At 35.3% G+C, this 23,503-nt stretch overlaps 1 protein-coding gene across 1 annotated transcript in view; it reads left to right on the plus strand.

Annotated features, from left to right (window-relative positions):
- Positions 1-23,503, plus strand: part of LOC145285892 (uncharacterized) — a 150,053-nt gene that overhangs the window by 78,963 nt on the left and 47,587 nt on the right. Inside the window, exons 21-25 of the mRNA XM_080134357.1 lie at positions 6,828-6,948; positions 7,850-7,928; positions 10,896-11,062; positions 12,363-12,569; positions 19,113-19,268. Coding sequence (XP_079990483.1) covers positions 6,828-6,948; positions 7,850-7,928; positions 10,896-11,062; positions 12,363-12,569; positions 19,113-19,268 — 730 coding nt within the window. The remainder of the gene's footprint in view (positions 1-6,827; positions 6,949-7,849; positions 7,929-10,895; positions 11,063-12,362; positions 12,570-19,112; positions 19,269-23,503) is intronic.

Genomic DNA, 23,503 nt, shown 5'->3' on the forward strand with positions numbered 1-23,503 from the left:
TCAAATCTCTGCTACAGCCGCACTGAATGGCTGGATAGAATATCATAATAGCATAAATACAGATAAAATTTGTTCTACGTGGCTTAGAAATATAAATAAGCTAGGTGTTCTTACTTTTGAGACGTAATTTAGTCAGTGCCCCTGGTGATACCATAACAGGGATGTCGAACCCTTCTGATGTTCGATCTCGGAACAGGTCGCTTCCTTTTGTCCGTCTACCGCTCGGTCAGCTCAATGTAAATTTTTTTTTTTTTTCCCCCTTAGCCCCTAACAGTGCCAACGAGTTTTCATAGCCGCACATGTACATTTAATAAAACTATTCTAAACATAATTCAAGCAGTTATAAGTTCTTTCACCTAGATCAGGAGGCTAAAGGAATCGCTCTATTGCTTCAACTACAGTTTCTTAACGATACTGAAATAGTTTTATAAGTGTTTGTACGGACATTCATGGAAATTAGATGGCATAAATCATTACTTTAGGGCGGTCGCTAGAAAAGCTAGTAATTTATCTACTTTTTACGGAAGTGGGGAAATTAGCTTTTTATTTGCTTTTTTATTTGCTTTTTTATTTGCTTTTTTATTTGCTTTTTTATTTGCTTTTTTATTTGCTTTTTTATTTGCTTTTTTATTTGCTTTTTTATTTGCTTTTTTATTTGCTTTTTTATTTGCTTTTTTATTTGCTTTTTTATTTGCTTTTTTATTTGCTTTTTTATTTGCTTTTTTATTTGCTTTTTTATTTGCTTTTTTATTTGCTTTTTTATTTGCTTTTTTATTTGCTTTTTTATTTGCTTTTTTATTTGCTTTTTTATTTGCTTTTTTATTTGCTTTTTTATTTGCTTTTTTATTTGCTTTTTTATTTGCTCTTTTATTTGCTCTTTTATTTGCTCTTTTATTTGCTCTTTTATTTGCTCTTTTATTTGCTCTTTTATTTGCTCTTTTATTTGCTCTTTTATTTGCTCTTTTATTTGCTCTTTTATTTGCTCTTTTATTTGCTCTTTTATTTGCTCTTTTATTTGCTCTTTTATTTGCTCTTTTATTTGCTCTTTTATTTGCTCTTTTATTTGCTCTTTTATTTGCTCTTTTATTTGCTCTTTTATTTGCTCTTTTATTTGCTCTTTTATTTGCTCTTTTATTTGCTCTTTTATTTGCTCTTTTATTTGCTCTTTTATTTGCTCTTTTATTTGCTCTTTTATTTGCTCTTTTATTTGCTCTTTTATTTGCTCTTTTATTTGCTCTTTTATTTGCTCTTTTATTTGCTCTTTTATTTGCTCTTTTATTTGCTCTTTTATTTGCTCTTTTATTTGCTCTTTTATTTGCTCTTTTATTTGCTCTTTTATTTGCTCTTTTATTTGCTCTTTTATTTGCTCTTTTATTTGCTCTTTTATTTGCTCTTTTATTTGCTCTTTTATTTGCTCTTTTATTTGCTCTTTTATTTGCTCTTTTATTTGCTCTTTTATTTGCTCTTTTATTTGCTCTTTTATTTGCTCTTTTATTTGCTCTTTTATTTGCTCTTTTATTTGCTCTTTTATTTGCTCTTTTATTTGCTCTTTTATTTGCTCTTTTATTTGCTCTTTTATTTGCTCTTTTATTTGCTTCCTTTTTGGCAAGTAGTAGTTGCTTCAGGACTCTTGTTTCCAAGTTGCGACATTATCAAATTGATGCTTTGTAATCATTAAAAAAAAAAAAATACAGCTAGATACTTGCAATTTTTGAAATCGCAACTTTATAATATAAAAAAATCTATAGAACATTAACTATATACGAAATCTGCAAGAATTAAAATATATTTAAGCATATTTTACAACCTGGCCACGCCGGGCGTCCCTTCTAGCTTGGATGAATACTTTTGCAGTTTTAACAAAATGGATAAAATATCAGCTTCTCCATTTACACTTAATATCTACAGAATGCCAACATATGAATCGGTCCCCTGTTGAATTTCCACATGTCCTGCTAGTAAAATTCGGAAGTGAATAAGCCAGACGCAATGAACTTTAAAATATTTAGAACCTCGAATTTCCTGCTTTTCTAGCAACTACCTGTATAGAAGTGATATTTATTCAAGAATAATGTAACGTTGTCGGTTTCCAGAATTAATAAAATCTGAATAGTGATAGTGGCGATAATCCAATGGATCACGAGTATATGTAAATAACGTGTTTTAGTTATTCAAGTAAAATTTATTGATGTCTAAACCAAATACTGTTGACCCACGTGACTAGTAGCAAAATCCTGCCCCTTCACTGTAGGTCGCTAGATTATCTTCTATAATAAATTAAACTGCTCGTCTTTGGAACTCGGTTTCCAGTTTCCCCAGCCGTAGCAACACTCAAAAATTTAAATGTAATGTGAACAAACATCTTGCTGCTCAACTCCTCACCCAGATTGCTCATTTATAAATCTAGTCCGTCACAGAAACCCTTTATGGTTCAGTGGCATTTTACCGTGTTTGAGATGTTAAGTTAGTGCTGGATTGATATAGTAGTCGGCTCTGCCCCCTTGTCTTACCTTACAAAAGAAAACGGTTTCTAGTGTCTATTTTAGTATCAAGATTCGATTCGCTTCTCTGCATTACATAAAACTGGTACCAATCTCCTGAATTCAAAGAAAATGGTATTGGTGCTATCATAAGCTCTGAAGATAGTCTGACTTAAAATACACCAAGAGGTCAAAGTTCAAAAGATTTGACCTTTGCTGTGTCTAGCAAACTACTCGGCCAATATTGGGTCTAAACATTTGAAATATATACATAACGGGTATTCAGACATGTGGGAAGCATTTTAATCAGTTTTGGGACGAAAATTTAGCTGTCAAAGTTGAGTTGACCTTTGCAGATTCTACCAAATTCCTCTGCCAATTTTGGGTCTAAAGACTTAAATTTTAGATGTAGGTAACTTGGACATGGGTAGAACTTTATCTTGATTTGAGAACAATGTTAAGGGGTCAGTCTAAAAAAAAAAAATTGACCTCTGCGATCTCTACAAAATTACTCGGACAAATTTTGGTCTAAACATTTGAAGTCTTACATAAAGTGTATTCACACGTAGGGAAAGTTATGAACAGTTCATAGGGCCCGAGAAAAGCTGGGCTGAACTGCTAGTATACTCTATTCCTAATCTCACTAACAATTACCCATTAAAATATGATGGAACGCAATGGCTGAAAGTAAATTGCTTTTTTGTTTTTAAGAAAAAAAAACTTATCAAAATGACCGGATCCGACTTTAAATAATCTGGAAAATGTTGACACAAATCAGCCAAACCAAAAAAATTTAGAAAGCACTATTAAACAAACTCCAAGAAAATATCGGTAGAATAGTTTAACAGGAGCGTTTTAAACCTTAAAAATTAAGGTTGACATTCTTGATGATTCTTCAGTTTTAAATATTGAGTTGTCAAAGATTGGGGTGGAACAATTGTCAGCCGAAATGAATATGCTAAGAGTACTAACACTGGCCAATAATATAAGATGCGTTTGCTTATTTAATGGAACGGTTTTTGACAAGAATTTAATATTGGATTTGTAGACTTTAAATTGTGATCAACTGGTAAGCAGTCCAGCGGTATTATTCTACAGGCAGAAAGGTATTGCAAATTGTTTATAATTGTATTTCTTTCTCTTGTCGATAATGTGCTTAAGGACATTGTTTTTGTATTTTCTCTCGTTTTGGTCAAAAACGTAACAATGTTGAATCTTATGTTATTGATTTACTAACTCAAATGATCAATGAATGAGGTATAAATTTTAACATGTATTTAACTTACAGATTAAATAGTAATGTAGACGCCACTGGATGCATGATTTCAAGTTTGGCAGAAACTCGTTTTCCTCTTGCTGTTAAGAACGATAACTCTCCCCCCCCCCTCCAGGGGAAAATAACTTTGTTGATTTCTAGCGATACATTGCTTTTATATACAAAAAGGAATTTCATTTTGAAATTTCGCACAAAGAGCAAATGTATAAATTAAATGTTGGATACACTTTAATGTTTTAGCATGGTCCAAACTTTTAGACACTGAAGTCTCGTATCCTTACTATTTGTATATCAGAAATAGTTCATAAAGATTTTCAGGGAAATATAGAATATTTTTTTGAATAACGAAGGTTTACAATAATTTAAGAGCTTGATCTGCAAAAATAAAAACTTGAGATTTGAATATAATGGTTCAATTAATTCTGTGACTAAACAATACCTAATTGTGAAGAGTCCAAAGGATTTTGGGTTTTACTGTCTAACCTTGAAACTCTTTTAGCCATCTCCTTCCATGATAGATTTTTGACAAAGAACTGTTTTCTGGCTTTAAATCTATTCATATTACACTTATCGTTGGCTAGTTTTTAATCTTGTAGATATTTTTTGTAGCTTTTTACATAAAGTGACTTCATGCCTCGTCTGGGGCCGGTTTCCATAAAATAACAAATTAAGAATAAAAAAAAAAATTATGCAAATAAAGATTTCCTGCAAATATAGCGTAAGTACAGTTAATAGCTACATATCCATGATCCGGTAGTCAATTTGGTGTCGTCCAAAAAATTAATTTCAACTTTACTGGTACAATGGCTTGATATGTAAATAAACCATTTTTTTTTTTTTTTTTTTTTTTTTTTTTTTTTTATAAAACTAGCAATGGTACCCAGCGTTGCCCTTGTGCGTGTGTGTGGGGGGGTGTAAATCAAAACAGAAAGGAAAATAAAATAAGCGAACATAATAAACCTGTTTAAATTAAAAAAAAAAAAAAAAAAAAAACAGCGAACATGATGCAAAATAAGCGAACGATGTTAAAACTTTTTAAAAAATCGGAAAAACAAAAGCAAACGTGATGCAGAAAGGAACGAAAAAATGGCATAAGTAACTTTCAATATAAAAACTAAAAATATCGAAAAAAAAAAATGACATCTTGGCTCGAACGTCTTATCTTAAGATAACGACTGCTACTATACCGACTGGTCTGACTGCGTGAGCAAAATTAATTTTTTAATTTTCTTTTTTCAAGAAAGATTTTTGCACATGCGTGTCTGGCTAAATTGTTTGCTAAGCCTCTGTAAGAAGTGCCCAGTTAAGGGTGAAGGAATTAATGTTTTGGGCCAATTTTTCGATATTTGTCGTCCGAAGGGTTAAGCTTCAAAATGATACCGATCTTGTGAAAATCCATCACCTGTCAAATTTTTGCAAGACATACATACATTTAAACATTTTTGCCCTTCAAGTCTTGATTACATTGAGATATTAAGTTCATAGATGGATGCTATTCTTACATGTCTATCCTTTCTCTCCGCCTTTTTGCCCCCTCCCTCCGACAAAGGAGGGATTGGACCTAGTAATTCACCCCAGTTTGTTTGTTCGCACTTTTCTCGATAGCCACGGCTTGGATTTTTAATTTTGCACAAACCTTAGTCATAGGGATAGTAATTTTTTTCCCCCCTTATGGAGGGGGATCTCCGATTGCTTTACTTTTTATATCTTTGAATGTCTTCTGACTATGGAACTTTATCATCACTCTCACTTAATCGCACTTAACTAAGCTTGTATACTATAAAACTACACTATCGTATTTGGCAATCTTGCTACATTTCAAATATCTATTAATGTCTAAAGTGGCTTTTTAATGTGGAGTCCCAGGTAACAGATTACCACAAAGGCGTCACTGAAGTCTGTCTTTATGCTTTTTGGGGGCTTATCCTTAAGTGGAAAATTTTTGCCAAAATTTTCTGTTTAGTCACTGAAGCAACATTCGTTTGTTCCTTTGCCTCAACTAGTTCTTGAACATGAAATCGTCTCCTCGCCATTTGAAATACTTCAGCCCTTAAGACCATGTAATCGATTACCACAAATATATTCCAGTTATGTTTACACTTATTAGTAAGCCCAGTTTTTCATACATTTAGAAATTATACGTGTTGATGCTTAGTGTATTACTTGTTAGAGTAACTTAATTCAATTTTCTTTGCTAATTTACCCCAAAACAAATCAGTGCTTTTTAGATGAAAAGGGTTACTATTTGGAACAAAATTTGCAGAGACACCACTTGCAGAATTGAGCAGTAAAATGTCTGTTCATATTACACTTGGACTTCTGCATGTCTGTACAGTCAGGGAAGCAAGGCTTCAGGAGGGAATTCCAAAGTCTGGCAGTTTGAACGATGAAACTGAGTAGGATTTCGGAGATCTAGGGATCTCCAGTGTATGGGTGTAGTTTTGCATGTTGGGTTAGCTGGGAGTATTTATGTGAAGGGGGGGTGCAAGTGCTTCGAGTTCGTCTGAGCACATTCCATTAAAGTATTTGTAAAATAGACAGGGATGAAACATTTCATCGATAGGACAGGGGTTGGAGTTTGGTTGACAGTGCGGGACCTATTTTTTTTTTTTTTTTCTAGGACTGAGACTAGTAGCAGATGCACTAGCCCGAATGTAGCAAAAATACTCCATGAATGGTGGCCTTGTACACGACTCTTGGGTGTAAGCAACTTTCTAGCATGATAGATAGCTCAAAGTATCAGCTTTGGCAGTGATACTCTACTTGAGCCAATTCATGTTCCCTGTGAATGTGAAGCTAAATAGTTTGAACGAAGAGCTTTCAGGTAGTTGATCGTTAGCCATGACTATTGATGGTTAAGGTTTCTTGTAATTATTAAGGAAAGCTTAGTATTGGCAGCAGTGAATGTTACCATCCATTTACGCCCTCCTCTCCATTCTACTAAACTTGAGGTCTTTAAGGTTTCAGCAATTGTATTTTAATAGGTACTTTTATGAACAATTTTTGTCGATCAAAGATAATTTTATAAATACTTGTGAAGGAAAATCGCTAACCTTTTTTTTTTTATTTAGGAACAATCAGGAATTATTTCTGTGAATGCCACATACATTGCGGAGTTCGATGCAAAAGATATCAATAGTGCATTTATTGGAATTTATCAAGGATTAAACAAGATTAGTATTTTCAGAGACGGTGAGTGTTGGAGATTTTTTTGAAATTGTTTTCCATGAATCTAAAAGCCTGAATTATAAATCATTATTTGATATTTCTGTAAATCAATACGGTTTGGAAATCTTAAATACAGGGTGGTCGCTAGAAAAGCGGGAAATTTGAAGGTCAGCTTAGACCATGAATAAAATGCGTGATTGTTATTTTTTGATGGGTTCTTTTGTTGTCGAATGGGTGTGCAATCTGCATACTGATTTTATTGCATCTTATTTCTTCGATTTAGATTTTGAGTAACATTTGTCTTTGAAAACTTTGTAAAAAGTATTCTTTGTAAAGAATAAATCATTTGACAAATTTCCCGCTTTTCTAGCGACCCTGTATTTGAATGAACTTAGTTTATAATCTGGCTTGGAATGCTTCTTGTGATTGTAACGGTGAATGTCATTCGAGGGTTGAGATCTATTTGCTTTCCAAACGCCTGACAAGTGAAGCGGGTGAAATGTTAGATCTCGTGGATTTGGGCTGGAACTATTTAAAAAGATTTTTTTCATGCACTTGGTGTGGGTCGAAACAGCAAATTTGATAAATTCAGAAATGCATCCGATTGGCTTCAATGTTTCTATTAAGTCAGATGATTGTCTAATTATGTACAGAAACTATTTTAAGTACTTTCATCTGTGCCACAGACAGGTAAACGTTGAACCATATGCATATAAATTAAATATGCAGTTGACAAGCAAAATTCAAAGTTTTAGACATTAAATTTCTTTCACTTTTCTTCAAGTTAATTACTTGAAGATCTTTTAAAAACTGCAAATTCATAATTAGATCTATAATTTGATCAGAATAAATGACACGGAGTTAGAAACCTTTTGGCAAATTTTTTAAATTGTTGCTTTTCTTAACTTTTTTTTTTTTTTTCCAGAGGAGTTATTTGTTGGTTTCTATAACTATCTGGAAAATATCCCAGACAACCTTTACTTGGACAATTCAACAGAACATAGGTAAGTTTTATATTTTAATGCATGTTCAGATCGTCCAAGTTTTTGTTTGCTTTTTGTTTTGTTTAAGCTTAAAGAAATTTCAACTATGGAAATAGAAAGTTATAAGAATACTTAGTTCTGATTCTAAAACTGAAATGAAAAATGTACATTAGGATATTTCCCATTTAAAATTATTACATCTAAACTGCGTTATGAAAGGTAATTATATTTAGAAAGTGTCATCCTTTTAATATTCATACAAAAATCTGTACTGATAAAAAAAATGCAAAAACTAGCAGGACTCTGCCACCGACGTTGCCTGGAAAATTGGCATGAAGGCAGAATGTTTGAACTCCATACTCTCAGTAACAAATGTTACTATATAACGCATTATCGTAGACTGAGCTAATATTTATCATATATTCCAATTTTTGGAAAGTTCAGCCGTATGTATGAAATTCAGCTCTCATTTCAGCTTATTTTACTATATTAAGGGGGGGGTGGAGAAAGGTGAGGGTGGCGGGATGCAGTAACTAGTGTTAGAAGCATAGCTAAAAAGTACATAGCGGTCTTCACTGAATCTCGGCCGACGTCGGATATTCCTGCTAGCAGAATATAATTTGCATACTTAATAAAATGTTAGTCTGCCTGTTGGCCTTTAATGGGTAAGATGAAAAAAAATGTTCAAAATAGTGATTTTGGGATTTTGTTTTGAAAACATTAAGTGATGAGTGAAAAAAAATAACTTGGGAAGCCTCCAGAGCACTACTGCAAGAATTAAAATAAGAGGTTCTACTAAAAGCACTAAAACCAAATTTCTACTTCCCCTCTCACCTCCTTGAAGAGAATATTTTTTAAGGCCTGAAAAAATAAATCCTTAATATGCACAGGAGCGCTACTAAAATCAATAAATATGGTTATAAATGATTAGTTATATATTGGTTGATATTTAAATCGGTTAACTCAACGGGGTTAAGTTACGTTTATTTGTAAGGAAAACAAGTTAAAATAAGTTAAAACAAATATTGTTGACCTTGTGTATGCTTTGAATAGCAGCAGTGCCTTTTAATATCTGATTTGAAACAGAACGGCTATGAAATAGGTAAGCAAATGAATTTCTTTTATAAACCGGAAGTCAGGAAACGGATGGACGGTTTAAACGCCCAAGCAAGCTGATCTGAGTTTTATAATATAGATTGACATGCCTAGAAAACCTGCAGCCATGTTTAAAATAACATGGCAAGGCTGGCAAAATTAAGACTACCAATGACTAGATTCGAGAAAACTCCTTTGATTATCACAGAACAAATATAAATCTACTGGATTGGATAAATTTTAACGTTTTTATTATGCAGTTTACACACGTTTCAAACACTGGTACCTGACATTCAACCCATTTGAATTGTCTCCACCTAAAAATACTTGGATCACTTAAGTTAAGCAAGGTTGAATCTGGTCAGTACCAGTTGAGTAACCATCTGTACATACCACGTGATGTATAGGGTAAGATGTCAAAAGTATCTTATCAGGATATACTTGCAACTGGTGATCGCTTGTAAATTTAATATTAAATACAAAAAAATGTATCAATTTTATTTAAATTTTTAAGACCGAAATGTCTAAAACCTCTTAAAATGATATTCACAATTCAGTAGTTTTGTTCGTGCTTTAAATTACGGTGTCTCTTATCCTCAAAGTCGCTTTCGGACTTTAATAAGTGTTAAATGAGTCTTGGGTAGACTGGATTTGCATGATCCCCTCGAACAATAAAAATACCCTATGAAACAATGTAAAATTTTATGTACGCAAAAGGAAAAACTTTTTGTGCGCGAATGGGAAGTTTGTACAAATAGAAAGTAAGGAATTGGAAGGTGAAAAGAAATAGACATGTTGCGGGCAATGTTCCTTGGTGTATAATACAGCCTGTTTGTGTTAGTGTATTTGCTCTGCATGTGTTATCCACATCCTCTCTGCCGAAAGTTTTTTGCCATATATATATATATTAGTCTGGCTGAGCAAAAGTGGTAGGTGGCAGGCACGCACCTGTAGCACGAAGGTGGAAAAAAGTGACGTCTTTGCTGCGTCCATCGCCAAACCAGAAGTGGCGAAGGTTTAAATTAAGGCTAGTCAATCGAAAAGAGGGAGATGACTTTCGAAAATATCGACGAAAAAAGCGTAGAAAAGTGTCCAGTTGAGGGTGAAGGAATGGATGTTTTTAACCCTTTTTTTCCGATATTTGTTGTCCGAATGGTGGTGCTTCAAAACGATACAGCTCTCGTAAAAATCCGTCGCCTCTGTCAAAACTTATACATGCATGCATACATTTCTTTTGAGGCTCCAGAAACTGGCAAAAATAAGCCTTTTTATCGATCTCTGGTTGGTCAAATTCTTATTTTAGATGAGAGCGTTTTCTACGTCAGCACCTTTTTTCAAGAGTCCTCCTTTTTGACCCAAGGGGTTTGGTGTGGGTGAATGCGATAATACTCGCGCAAATTAATTTTTAGAAACACCTGTGAATAAATTTTAATGTGTGCGTGTGACTTGGAAAAATAAAAAGAAACAGAACTGTTAACATCGTGGTGATTGGTAAGGATTAATTGGGCAGAATTTAAGAGTTCAGCAAGAATCTGTTCACGTTAAACTAAAACTACCATGTAGTCAGCTGGGAAGCAGCCCTGCGGCACTGTTCCACGGACGGGCAGTTCTAGGAAGGAATCTTTGCCGGTGAAGTTTGGAGTTTTAGGCAGAGAAAGGGAAACTATGGTTTTAGCTAAACTAGTTATTTGTAAATGCTTTAGCTTGATCGAGCACCTGCCATGAAAATAACCATCGGAAGTGTATCCCTTTCTATGAAAGGGAGGGGTAAAGGACATCGCTTACTAGACTTCAAAATGTTAAGATATGACAAAGACCTCATCACGTGAATCTAATTAACTTTTTAGTTAATACTGTTGCTTGCTATTAATAATTGATTTGTTTTCTTTATAGCCGATTTCATATTTCCTGGCATGGAAGTCTCATAGACTTTGTGAATTACACCTATAAGCTTGGTTGTCAGAAGTTCAACTCCGAACCATATGGCTTTTTATTTGATCAAAAATACCAAGATAGCAGAATTGCAGAAAACTACAGTGTGAATATTGAATATGAAACTGGTAAGTTGACCTTTTGACCTCATTAAAATTTGAATCTAGTTTTGAAAATCTTGTTACTTTCTGTCTACAGCATAGTAACTACAATTTTATTTCAACATAATGTAACATGGAAGAAATGTAATATTGAAACTAATACTTTATTTATTTTATTTTTTTTGCATGCTGGGCGTGAACTCGCATAACTAAAGTTAGTAAGTGAACTCCTTATCAATGGGCCCACAAGGACAGATTTAATAACGTAGCAATATTGGCTACTTAAAATGAAAAAAAAAAACGTAATGAAATGGCGTGCGTGGTTTGTAGATCACGACAAAAGTTATTTTTTTTATCTGATTCCCCCCCCTTCAAAGATAAATATATTTCTAAACTAATTGCCCATTTTTAATCTTTCGATATTTCAGGTCCCTCTTATGATGTAATGTTCATGCTGCCACGATACAAATGACGAAAGTCTTAGGACATACGCATGCACATACAGACGTTATATATATATATATATTATATAATTAACTAGCGGTGGGGGGGGGGTGTTGCCCGGTTGTAAAAAAAAGTAACAGGTAGTAAAATCTTAAATATGATAAATTGAGACAACGGGACGGAGAAGGGGTGGAGAGACGATGCCAGGTCGCAAAAAAAAAAAAAAAAAAAATGGGACTCTGGTGCCATCAACCAAAAGCGAAAGAAAAATTTTGTAAGCAAAGATAGACATGTGCCGGGTTTAAACTCGCATGACGGAAGTTAGTAATTCTGCAGATATTTTAGCATCGCAAATTTTATTGAAAAAAAAAAAAATAACGATTTGTGCATATGCAGTTTGCAAATCGCGGCAAAAGAAAGGTTTTTATCTGAGCCATCCGCTTTTAAACTATTTCTAAACGAAATAATGGACGTTTTTATCCAATTTTTCGATATTTTTGTCAGATTGCTCTGTACCTGTACGAGTGTCAAGTTTTAGCAGACATACGAACACGTTTGTAGGTAGGTGCCTGATAGGTAGGTGCCTGATAGGTATGATCAAATACTGAAATTGTGCAATAATTTGACTGTTTGATAGTTCATTTTCTTAAGTGCTGAGGCAAATGTTATTTTAAAATGTTAGAATTTCTAACACGAGTGGATGAGAAAATACATACCTGAAAGATGGGACTTTTTTGTTAGTTAATCCAAACTTATTTTATTTTTCCTACATAATTCAATCTCTGAACTAAAGTATATATTAGCATGAATTTTAAAGTATATGGGGTGGGGGAGTCTTAGAGAAATCAACTTTGTACTTATTTAGTATCCCGTTTCATTTCAGGTATTTGTCAAGCTAGTGGGCTTATTTTACGATTTAAACCAAGATGCGTGTCTCTAGTCTCAACAGCAAATGATGAAACTGACAACCCATTGGTGACTTGCATATTCTTGTACGATATCTCCAAGCAAACGGAAGCTTATGTAATGATCTATGCTGGTTGCAACGAAGATGAAACTGAACATTATATTGGCGTTTGTCTTCTGGCAGGTAAGATTTTTTGAAGTTTTAAAAAATAAAATAACTTTATTCAGCATCTCAACAATGATGAATGCAACAAAATGGTATTAATGGGTAGTATATAAGACAAAATCACGTTGATACATCGGTTTTAGTTAGATAACTGAAGTTAAGCAAAGTTGAGCCTGGTTAGTACTAGATGGTTGGCGACTTACTATGCGCTGTATGTAGGAAGACGTTGACACTTCCCTACAAGAACTATGACCTAACGTCATCCTTCCTGCAAGGGACATAGTCGTCTGGGAACCACTTGTGAACTTTTGGAGGAAGCTGCCTCAACCTGCCTAGAGTGAATGCTACTTCAGTACGGTACGGTGTCTCTAGATTGAGGTGTAGGATCAGTTCTGTATTATCAAATGGTACTGATTGACATTTGCGATGCTATAGGCCGTCCTGAACAAGGATCACCGAGGTAGATGAGCTAGAAAATAAGACGCTAAAGAGTATTGAAAGCTATCTGACTTCTTGAATTAAAGTGAATATTAGCTGTTAACAGCCTAAGGATCAAGGTAGGGAATGCAGAAATGAGAAACTGACATCTCTGGTTTCCGGTGGGCAGGGAGGCAAATATCTGAGAAATCCTGACTGCTCAGCGAGTGATGGAAGAGTTGTGAATGAGTAATAACTTCAAAATATTAGGTTGAAGTTCTTGCGCAATCTTAAATTTTGATTTCCAATTTTCACATGTTTTCGTTATACCTTTTTTATTTTCAAGAGCGTTCTTTTTTTTTTTTTTTTTTTTTTTTTTCGCTCTATTGAATCGTTTAAATTGCTATCATTTTAAAACCAGCGACTTCAGAACGTGGAATACAAGATGGAAAAAAAGCAAATCTACGGTTTTCTTGTTTCAATTCAAGCTAGGTTGAAAAGTTGCTTAAACGGTTTGCGATATCAAAGCATTTATCTCAAGAACCATTACTGAATGCACAGCATAACGATTTAAATGTCTTTGTGGCGACGAGTCTTGATGAGCAAAATGATTGGCTATCGGATGTTGACAATTAAGAGCCTTAGCCGAAGCCAATCCATGCACAGCTGTTTGAGAACTTGCTTCTGAATTAGGCATAACTTATACGATTTCCAACCATTTAAGATTGGAAAGACAAAACTGTTTCAATTCATGAGGCATCCATTTATCGACAACTAAAAGAAACGAGATTATGAAATCTTCCCTTTTCCGCAAGAACCGATTTCCTGACCGGGCTGGCCCTGTCGGTGGGGCATTAGAATACGCCGACTTCTCCCCCCCTGCAGAGGGTAAATGTCCCTCAATGGGGGTCCTGGATATGACCTTCCACTATATCCAGTGGTGAGGCCCCAGCTTGTGGGCTTTGGGAGTGTTGAGCCACCGTTTAATTACCATTGCTCCCAGGTCCACTCTTACCCGGAGTGGTAGTACCTGTTAGGGTCCTAACTATGGGTTAAATAGAAACCGACGTGAAAACAACAAATATATTCTATTAAACTTTTTCTTCAAAATCTTTGGATTCGGCATTAAATAACCCGAAAAGGGTTGATATGCCGTAAAACAAAAACAACCAACCAATTCTGACCGGGCTGTGACTTGCGATGAAAAGTGGGTTCTTTGTTAGATGCCGACAAAGCTCCACTACACTTCCCAAAGCCAGAGTTGCGCGAAAAGGTCATGCTAAGTTTGGTCTGCAACCAGTCTTAGTTTTTGATTGCAGACGAAACCATTTTGATGGATACTGTCAAATGGATGAAATGCATCAGAAACTTCAACACCCAGTCAACAGAAAAGGCCAAATTTCCCCCTGACCATGCCCGACTGCATGTTGCTAAACCGACCCTGCAGAAGAACGAATTGGACTACAATTTCTGCCTGATCCACCATACTCTCCAGACCTCATTGACTACAACCTTTCCGGACATTTCGACAACTTTCTACGTGAGAAATGCTAAAAAAAACTAAGCGATATCAAAAACACCTTTGGCGACTTCATCCCTACCAGAATACCAAATTTTTACCTTACTGACACGTTGGCAAGTGATTCTGGTGATGCTTATTTTGATCAATAAACATTTGAGTGGAGATATATTTATCTGAATTTAAGTTAAAAACTGCAAAAAACCTTGTCAAACCCTAACCACACTTGCCCATATTAGACACCTTGCTTGCATACAAGATTTGTATCTGGAGTTTTATATGTAAACTCTATGGCGACCGACTACACCTGAATCTCAACACTACCCATAGGATGAACCGCAGCACCAGCGTTGGTATTTCACATCATTGCCAAACTTTTACATTTCAGATTGATCGTTTATATTTACAAGAGCTAATCTTTGCACTCACTGTAAGACCAACTTGTAATTCCTAACAATGGTTGGAAAATGAAGTCGTTCTGTAAGCATAGATGAAGTAACTTACACTGTTGGATGTAGGTTGTCAAATATTAAAACTGTTCTAGTGTACAAAGAAAGTTCGCCTTTTTTTTTTTTTTTTTTTTTTTTTAGGTGAGGGCCCCAGCTTGCGGGCTTTGGGGAGTGTGCAGCCACCCTTTGCCATTGCTCCCAGAGTGGTAGTATCTGTTAGGGTCCCAACTATGGGTTAAATAGAAACCGACTTGAAAAAAATATACTCTATTAAAAAATTGTTCTTCCGAATCACTGGATTTGGCCTTAAATAACTTAAAGGGTTGATATGCCGTAAAACAACCAACCCAATGGAGAATAGCCTTGCTCAACTATTCAATGGACAGGCAAAGCTCCCTGGCACGCACGAAGATGCCCTTCTCCCTTACCTGCCAATTCCAAAGAATCTAAGTAGTTCTTCACTAGTTCAGTCGAAATTCGTATGTTCTGGAGGTTGGTTAGTCGGTTTTGTGACCAACCACTTTAGAGGCGGTTTTTCACAAGAAATATTAATATATATATTAATATGGTATCTTTAACGTACGTATGTGTCAGTTTCCAGATTATAAATAATTCCATCAGGAGATTGTTTATTAAAAAGGAGTATAGGTGATAACTAGGGCTATGACAAGAGAATATTGTTTTAACTCTTGAGTATATATCCGCAGTTAGACGGTTAATCAAGAGCCACATAACTCTAAAAACATAAGATACTGATATACTGATATATACTCGAATCAAAATAATGAAAAGAATATTCTCTTGTCATGGCTCTAATCTATGAACATTAAATTAGTATAAAGATACGCTATTTTTTTTTTTTTTTTTTTACATGAGGATCACCACTTATCCCCGAGTGGCTTACGGGCCTTGATAAGGGTTAGATACGCTAATTTAATGTTCTTAATGTGATCAACTTCTATCTCCCGTTTTAATTACCTTTTCTCCCCTCTTCTGATCACCAAAGGCGCAATGTAAAAAATAAAAATTACTGTCGCTTTTGAACCGTATGTGAAACTAAAATATACCTTGTCTTCTGGTTAGGATCCAAGAGTAGTATGTGCTTTCTAAAGATGGTACAAGGATTGAGGTTTCCATTCACGCTGGGTGTCCATACAATGGAAATATCACTTGCATAAGGATATTGGATATAAACCATAACCAGATATATTCTGACACTACATCAACCAGATTACTTAAATACTTTTACAGCCCAAATAAGTGCTACAATATCACAGGGTCTCCATTCAGGCTGAACGTTCACAGAAAGCACAGCAGAAATGCTACATAAGATGCCACTGTGGAATTTCCACAGGTCATGCTAGTGTTTACGAATGCCACATTGGCTTAGTATTTGTATAAAATAAAATACAGGCTTAGCTTGGGTTTCTTTGCCTACCCAGTGATAACATGCGTTTAAATTAGTTTTTACTTTCCATGTATTATCCTATTATAATTATTGCTTATCGATAACCATAACTCTCCGCATCTTTCTAACCATCTGATCACTACTGAACATGACCTAACCAGTGACAATGAAAGGCAAATTGAACAAAATGGTATGAAGTGCCTGAAATAAGTTTCCAAATTGTTTTTAGTATGGGCACTTGATAAAGGAAGATGGAGAGGAAAACGTTAGGCATCACTCTACAAGACAAACATGTGGATCCACCAACAAACAAGCTGACATCAATACTGCCATCAAAACATCCAAACAGATGGGCAGGAACGTAGCAAGACCTAACAGATGGTCTATCAGGACAACGGAATGGACACCTTGTGAACATAAGGAGACAAAGGGAAGAATGAGATGTAGGGACGACCTGATACAACACATGAATCCCACATGGTAGCAGATAGCTCGGGGCAGTTAGATGGCTAAAGTCCATTGAGTGATAAAACCTTGATTGATGGGCACTTTTATTGATAGTACAAATGGAACTCTAGTTCTCTTCGAAGTTCCAGCTGCTATACACTTGCGCCATTCCAACAACTTCTGGAAAGCTCCATGGAAGTCTTTGTGTGAGCCTGTCAATGGCACAACTTTCATCTCTATTGTCATAACGACAGCCTCTAAGGTTTTCCTTGAGCTTAGGGAATAACCAAAGTCACAGGGAGTAAGATCTGGACTGTAGGGAGACTAAGGAACTGTCTTGATGCCCATTTTGGTCAAATAGTCAGATCTTCTCTGAGCACCCTTGGGACAAACTTTGTGCAGATCTTCAGGTTCTTTACAAATAATTGTGCATACAATTCTCACTGATATCAAACTGTGCACTTGTCTCTAGACACACGACGGTCGTTATCCATGAAATTTTTGATTTGGTCAATCAACTGTGGTGTTCTGACTTTACTCCTCCCATACCTCTCCTCATCCCTCAGACTCCCTACATTCATTAAATCTCTTATGCCACTCAAAAACTGATGCTCGATTCATGCAAGAACATTGTTCAAAAGCAGTCTGAAGCATTGCATGTTTCTGTGGCATTTTTCTAAGTTTTAAACAATTTTATTGCATATCGTTCTTCTAAATTTCCTTGCGTCCAGATTGCATTTTTGAAATTCACCAGCTCTGATAATCAATCGTGTATTCCAATTCCTGCTATGGCTGTTTATTTGAACCTGAAATCATAAATTGGTTGCTAATTTTATAGCATGTCTAGCAATAACATAATGAATTCTCAAGTCTAGGACAATTTTAAATGCCTCCACAAGTCTGGAAACTTATTAAGGACACCTCCTACGATGTGGGGGGGGGTATTAATTATGGCATTTGTTCATAAATTTTCACATGCAATAAATATTTTAAAGGAGCGATAGAATCTTGATCTTTAAAAACTTACCTTTGCTATTTATAAGCAGTAAATGCAGTGGCATGCAAAAGTCAGATGATGCCCAGAGGTCAATTCTTTGAATGTGTAGAATAGACAGACTGATTCTAACATAACTGTATTGATCATCAAGTAAAAGAAATGAAAAAGAGAAATGTTAAACGGAGGCAAAGGTTATGAACTTCTGTTTGAAGAGTTCATGTATATATAACATACACAGGTGTTAGTCCGACGGTAATCATGGTGGGTTATATTTCCTTAGTTAACTCTAGCCTGGCAGGGCAGATTCTGTTAAGCTCAAAGAGAAGTTTGGGGTTGGTCCAAACTAAGAGTTGTCAGTATCGTGTCCAGATCAAGGAAAGAGAAAGTAGCCATGTATTAACCTTTTTATTGACTAGTATGCTCATGAGAAATTTAAGGGTTGGTCTGAACTACAGTATCATATCCAGAAAAAAAAATCTGGTCATGTGCTCAGCTTGCCTGAGAAATGATTGATTGAGCAAGCCAGAAGTTAAATGCTTGTATCAATCAGCACTGAGCTTATACACCAAAGGCAGATTTAAACTCGTAAACAATGAGGTGTAGCTGCTGTGGTTGTGTAATCACGGCTGCTACATATGCCCCCAAAATATTTAAGTTCTAATGTTGAAATGAGAAAATGAGATACTTGATTGGATGATGCAGGAGAGGCTCAAATATTTGACTGAGTTGCTGAGAATCATGTAAGAGGATCAAGTGGTATTGTCAATAAGATCCCAAAATTGTGCATTTTTTAAATATTTTTAAATGTTGCTCTCATCACTCCGGAAGCCCTTGGTTTCAAATGTTTTGTACATTAATTTCATAGTCTTTAGGTACTGCAAGTTTTTGATGTTCAAGATGCACTTCTGTAGATTTTGCACTACATAAGAATCTTTTTGTTCATGTCTTCCAGATTTTTTACCTAAAACTATATCCGATGGTGAGGCCCCCACCTTGCGGGCCTTGGGGAGTGTGGAGCCACCCTTTAATTGCCATTGCTCCCAGGTCCACTCTGACCCGGAGTGGTAGTACCTGTTAGGGTCCCAACTATGGGTTAAATAGAATCTCACTTAAAAAACAAATATACTCCATTAAAAATCGTTCCTCAAAATAACTAGATTCGGCATTAAATAACCTGAAAAAGGTTGATATGCCGTAAAACAAACCAACCATCCAGATTTTTTAATTACCAAAGCATAATTTACATATTGGTGTTTATTTTATTTTTATTTTTTTTGTAAATGATCAAATATTTGACTTAATTTTTATATTTTTTTTATTTCAGATGAATATGAGTTTGTTCAAAAGCAAATTAAAGTTCCCAGAAAATTTGATATGATAGATACTTCAAAAGTTCTTCCTTACATAATTTCCCATCATCTGTTAAATGACATTTTAGCGATAAACAAGAAACAAACGCTGGTTATTCATCCACCATATGGTGCGTATTTTTTATTTATTTTTTTTTTTTTTTGTAAAAGTCGTCCAAGTCGTTCGTCTATCGAAATGACTACCCCATCCAAATTCTTTTCAGAATAAGATATGTAGATATCTCCTCCCCTTTCTATCTTGAAACTCTCCTCGAATATAAATAGCACAAAATCCAAGGCATTTAACGTCCGTACATTTTCAGCTTTCACACTCCTTTAAAAAAAAATCATTCGATAAGCAAAGGTTATGGTTGGTGGTTAATCTCATTTTAAATCGAATTGTTCTACAAATCGCCGTCCAGTCTAAAAGAGTATATTTAAAATGAATTAAGACATTCGTTTATTGATTTGAAGAATATTTAACGGACTTTAAGTGTGCTGTTATTTCATTTTTCTATGACACGCAAACACTAAAAATTTATTAATTCATATGCGCGGGAATAACAGCATAAACTCACAGCAAACCTCTTGGGTCAAAAAGCAGGATGCTTGAAAAATGGCCGACGTAGTTGAAAGCACGCTTTTCGTTAAAAATATGAATTTTTGACCAATCAGGGCTCGATTTAAAAATTCTTGCAAACCTCTGGAACCCTCTAAAAAAAAAAAATAAAGTTCTCTCGTCAGACGGACATCAGACAGCAGCAAAAAGACAAGTCGAACGCTCGCCGAGCGAATTCAGTAGCTGAAATGACAGCTTTTCTCGCAAGTAAAAGAACATTGCTGGACTCTCTCACTTTGCCGCCACGTAGTCGGACTTTTACGCTCTCAAACGTCACCTTCTTCCCTTTCTTTCATACAGACTGCCAACTTTGTGCACATAAGTCATTTCTTTTTTAACGACAATAAGCAAGTTTCTTTTTTTTCCAAGTCCCCAACAAAAGTAATGTCAGTAGTATTAATCTTTGACACTTAATTTAAAAATATCAACAGTAAATTATGTAGAAAACACCGTGGAATTTGAATGAGTCTTCCTAGTTCAATGTGAAAATGTAATAAAAAATCGTCTGACCAGTTTTGTAGATATAAATTAAAAATTATCTTTCGTACACTGAACACCTAACATCTTTACTCGACAAAAACTTAAACAAAAACAATCTAAATTGGATTTGATTGGTTGTGCTGAAAAGTTAACATCTAACTTTTTTTTGTTGTTTTCAACATTGCACATAACATTTGAAATGTTACTTTCTCCTTTGTCATTGAAATACGAAGTGAATGAAATCTTTTTGTGCGAGTCTTGTAATGGCCTACATATTTCACTAAGGTATTCATTTAAAAATTGATCAATTTTAAAATCTGATGACCCCTGCCCATCTACTAGTGTTAGTAAATTTTTATTTACTGAAACATGGTATGCATTTAGTTCACGAACTTTAGGATGTTCGTTTTGAATATCAACAATTGTTGGCTGTCTGCTTGATCCTACATTCAAGTAGATTTTGGCGAGTACTTAATTGACCGTTTGCCAAAATACAAATCTGATAATGGATTTCATGGAAATTGTTTGCACAATATTCTGAATTTCTTGCATTGTGCTAATCTGTAGAATGGATCTTGACTTCATTAGAATATTGATGAGCCACATCTTTGCCAAATTTCAAAAATGGATCAAAACGATATGAATGATGGCGTCACCGTTTGATGAGTGCTAATTCCTCAAAGATGTGAAAGAATATGGTTGACAAAGAAAACTCAATGATGCGAACGATATTGATGAATTGTTTGAAAAAAGTTTAGTCCTTGTAGAATTCTTCCAGCGTGGCAAATGTCGGTTCTGTCTTTATTTTACCTTGGCATGTTCTCGGATCAAAGGGAACCCTTCCTGAGCCTAAAATGATGTTTCGTTATTTCCATGGAAAGTGTTTGACTGAGCTTCAATCTATGGTCCCCCCTCGCCAAACTTTCACAAGAAACACTCGTCTAGTTGTAAACACTATCAATAATTCCCCCCACTCTTTATCTGTGCCTAAACCTAAACGTAGATTCCATGAACAAAGCTTCTTTCTTAGAACTGCACGCCTGTGGAATTGTCTTCAGTTTTCCTGCTTTCCAGCTGACTACAATATGGTTGTGTTCAAGTCTAACGTAAATAAGTTCTTGATGAGCCGTTCCATATAAGTTATCAAATTTACCAAATTTTCATTACTAATGATTATTATATTAACCAATTTTACTGTACACTCTTTAACCCTTGTTCTTGAGTGGCCTCTTGGCCTTGATAATGTGGTGATGCCTATGTAAAAAAAAAAAAAAAAAAAATGTAACTGCATGGTCTTGAACAAATTCGTCCATGCAATCCCAAACAATACCGCCCCGAATGGACACTCGATGCCACCAAACAATATCATTGAATCGACACACCATGTTCCTGGGCAACACCATCGACCGACACGCCACTGAACAAACTCGTCAAATCAACATGCCACAATACAAAATGCAGTAACGTGAAACACGTTATCAGAGCAATATTTTTCAACTGCTCCCTGAACGACTTATCAACTTTAAAAAAAATTTTTTTTTTTTTTTTTTATATAGCCGATGGGCGAAAGTCAATCGTTGCTTTTGGGTAAGATGAATGTAGCTCATTAATAGACTTGATTTGCAATCGAAAGGTCCCAGGTTCACTTTTCGCTGCAGGTAGGCCCAACTCCTACACTTGTGTTTCCGCACCTGTTCATCACATATTGATTAAAGGTTCTCTACTTCTCAAACATTGAGTAAGGCCTAAAGAATGTGGTTTGTTTTTTGCTTTTTTTCCCAACTGACAACTTTATTTTAGATTTTTTGTGGTCTTTTCTTGGTTTTGCTGGATTCCAGGACAAAATTTGTTCTGATGTAGTACCCACCTGTTATAGATAGCATTACCGGAAATTGCAAGATTCCTTGTATGAGCCAATGTTCAGCCATGTCTGAATGTTTGTCTTTTAAATATTTGGTCAGGGTTTGCTTGTAAGAAAAAGTATCCACATGCTAGGTTGTCTTGACAAATCTTTATACTAAGGTTGCTTCTTTCTCTGTTATATATCCAGATGTCTGGTCTAGTGTGTGAGGGTGGGTGGGTAAAGGTTTGAATACTGGGTCAGGGTCTACTTCTATGGACAAGGTGTTTTCAGAAGTTTGTCCTTACAATCTCTGTACAGAGAATGAAGACACTTGAGGTTTGTATGTTTTTTTTTTTTTTTTTCTAAATTAGTTCGAAGAGATTAAGGAGTTTACACTTGATTTTGTTTTTTTATACTTAAAGTCTGTTTTAAAGATGTTGTCCTTTTTATGGCTGCTACCTGTATCTCACTACAGCTTGGTCTTCCAGAGACTGTCTAAGCATTTTTTAAAGATTTTTTTCTTTTTCATTAGGCTACTTGCTCCTACCACAACCCGTCCTGGATATGACCTTAAACTATGGTGAGTGGTGAGGCCCCAGCTTGCAGGCTTTGGGGAGTGTGGAGCCACCCTTTAATTGCCATTGCTCCTAAGTTCACTCTGACATGGAGTGGTGGTACCTGTTAGGGTCCCAACTATGGGTTAAATAGAAACTGACTTGAAAACAAATATATTCTATTAAAAAAATTCTTCAAAATAACTGGATTCGGCATTAAATAACCTGGAAAGGGTTGATATGCTGTAAAACAACCAACCAACCTATCACAACTGATGTCTTTGAAAGACAATGTTTTTAAATCCCCCTTGACATCCTGGTCTTATTAAATATATTTTCTAGCTGGGTGTGAGCATCCTACTGCTGAGATTTGCATCTCATCTTCCTTAATTATACACTGGTTGTATGAATATGCACCTATGAATTGAAATGTTATTGTTTTAATAGCATGGATATGTGACTGTAACTGCTTGCCTGTACCCACCTCCAAACTTCCTAAAGTCTATTCACTAGGTGTCTTGTATCTGAATATCTAAACTCCTAGTTCTTAATTGCTTTGATCAGAAGCTAGTATTTCACACAAACTTTAAGTTGCTCATTTTGGATGAGCAATATTAAAAACAGTTGGCATCTGATATAAAATCTTATTGTAAAGGCTAAGAATAGAACTAAGCTATTGATTTCACTCGAATTTGCACTGTATGCAGAAATGAAGAAATACTTTATGGTTATTTTCATGGTAAGTGCTCGTCTAAGCACCAACCTATGGCCTTCCTTTGCAAAACTTGTACAAAAACACTAAATTAGCTGCAGCCACCACCAACAATTTTCCCCACTCTCGAATCTAAACGCATACTCTATGAACAAAGC

Source organism: Euprymna scolopes, chromosome 10 (genome assembly GCF_053919585.1).
Source record: "Euprymna scolopes isolate OS-2025 chromosome 10, ASM5391958v1, whole genome shotgun sequence".
In the NCBI taxonomy this organism is placed as follows: Eukaryota; Metazoa; Mollusca; class Cephalopoda; order Sepiida; family Sepiolidae; genus Euprymna; species Euprymna scolopes.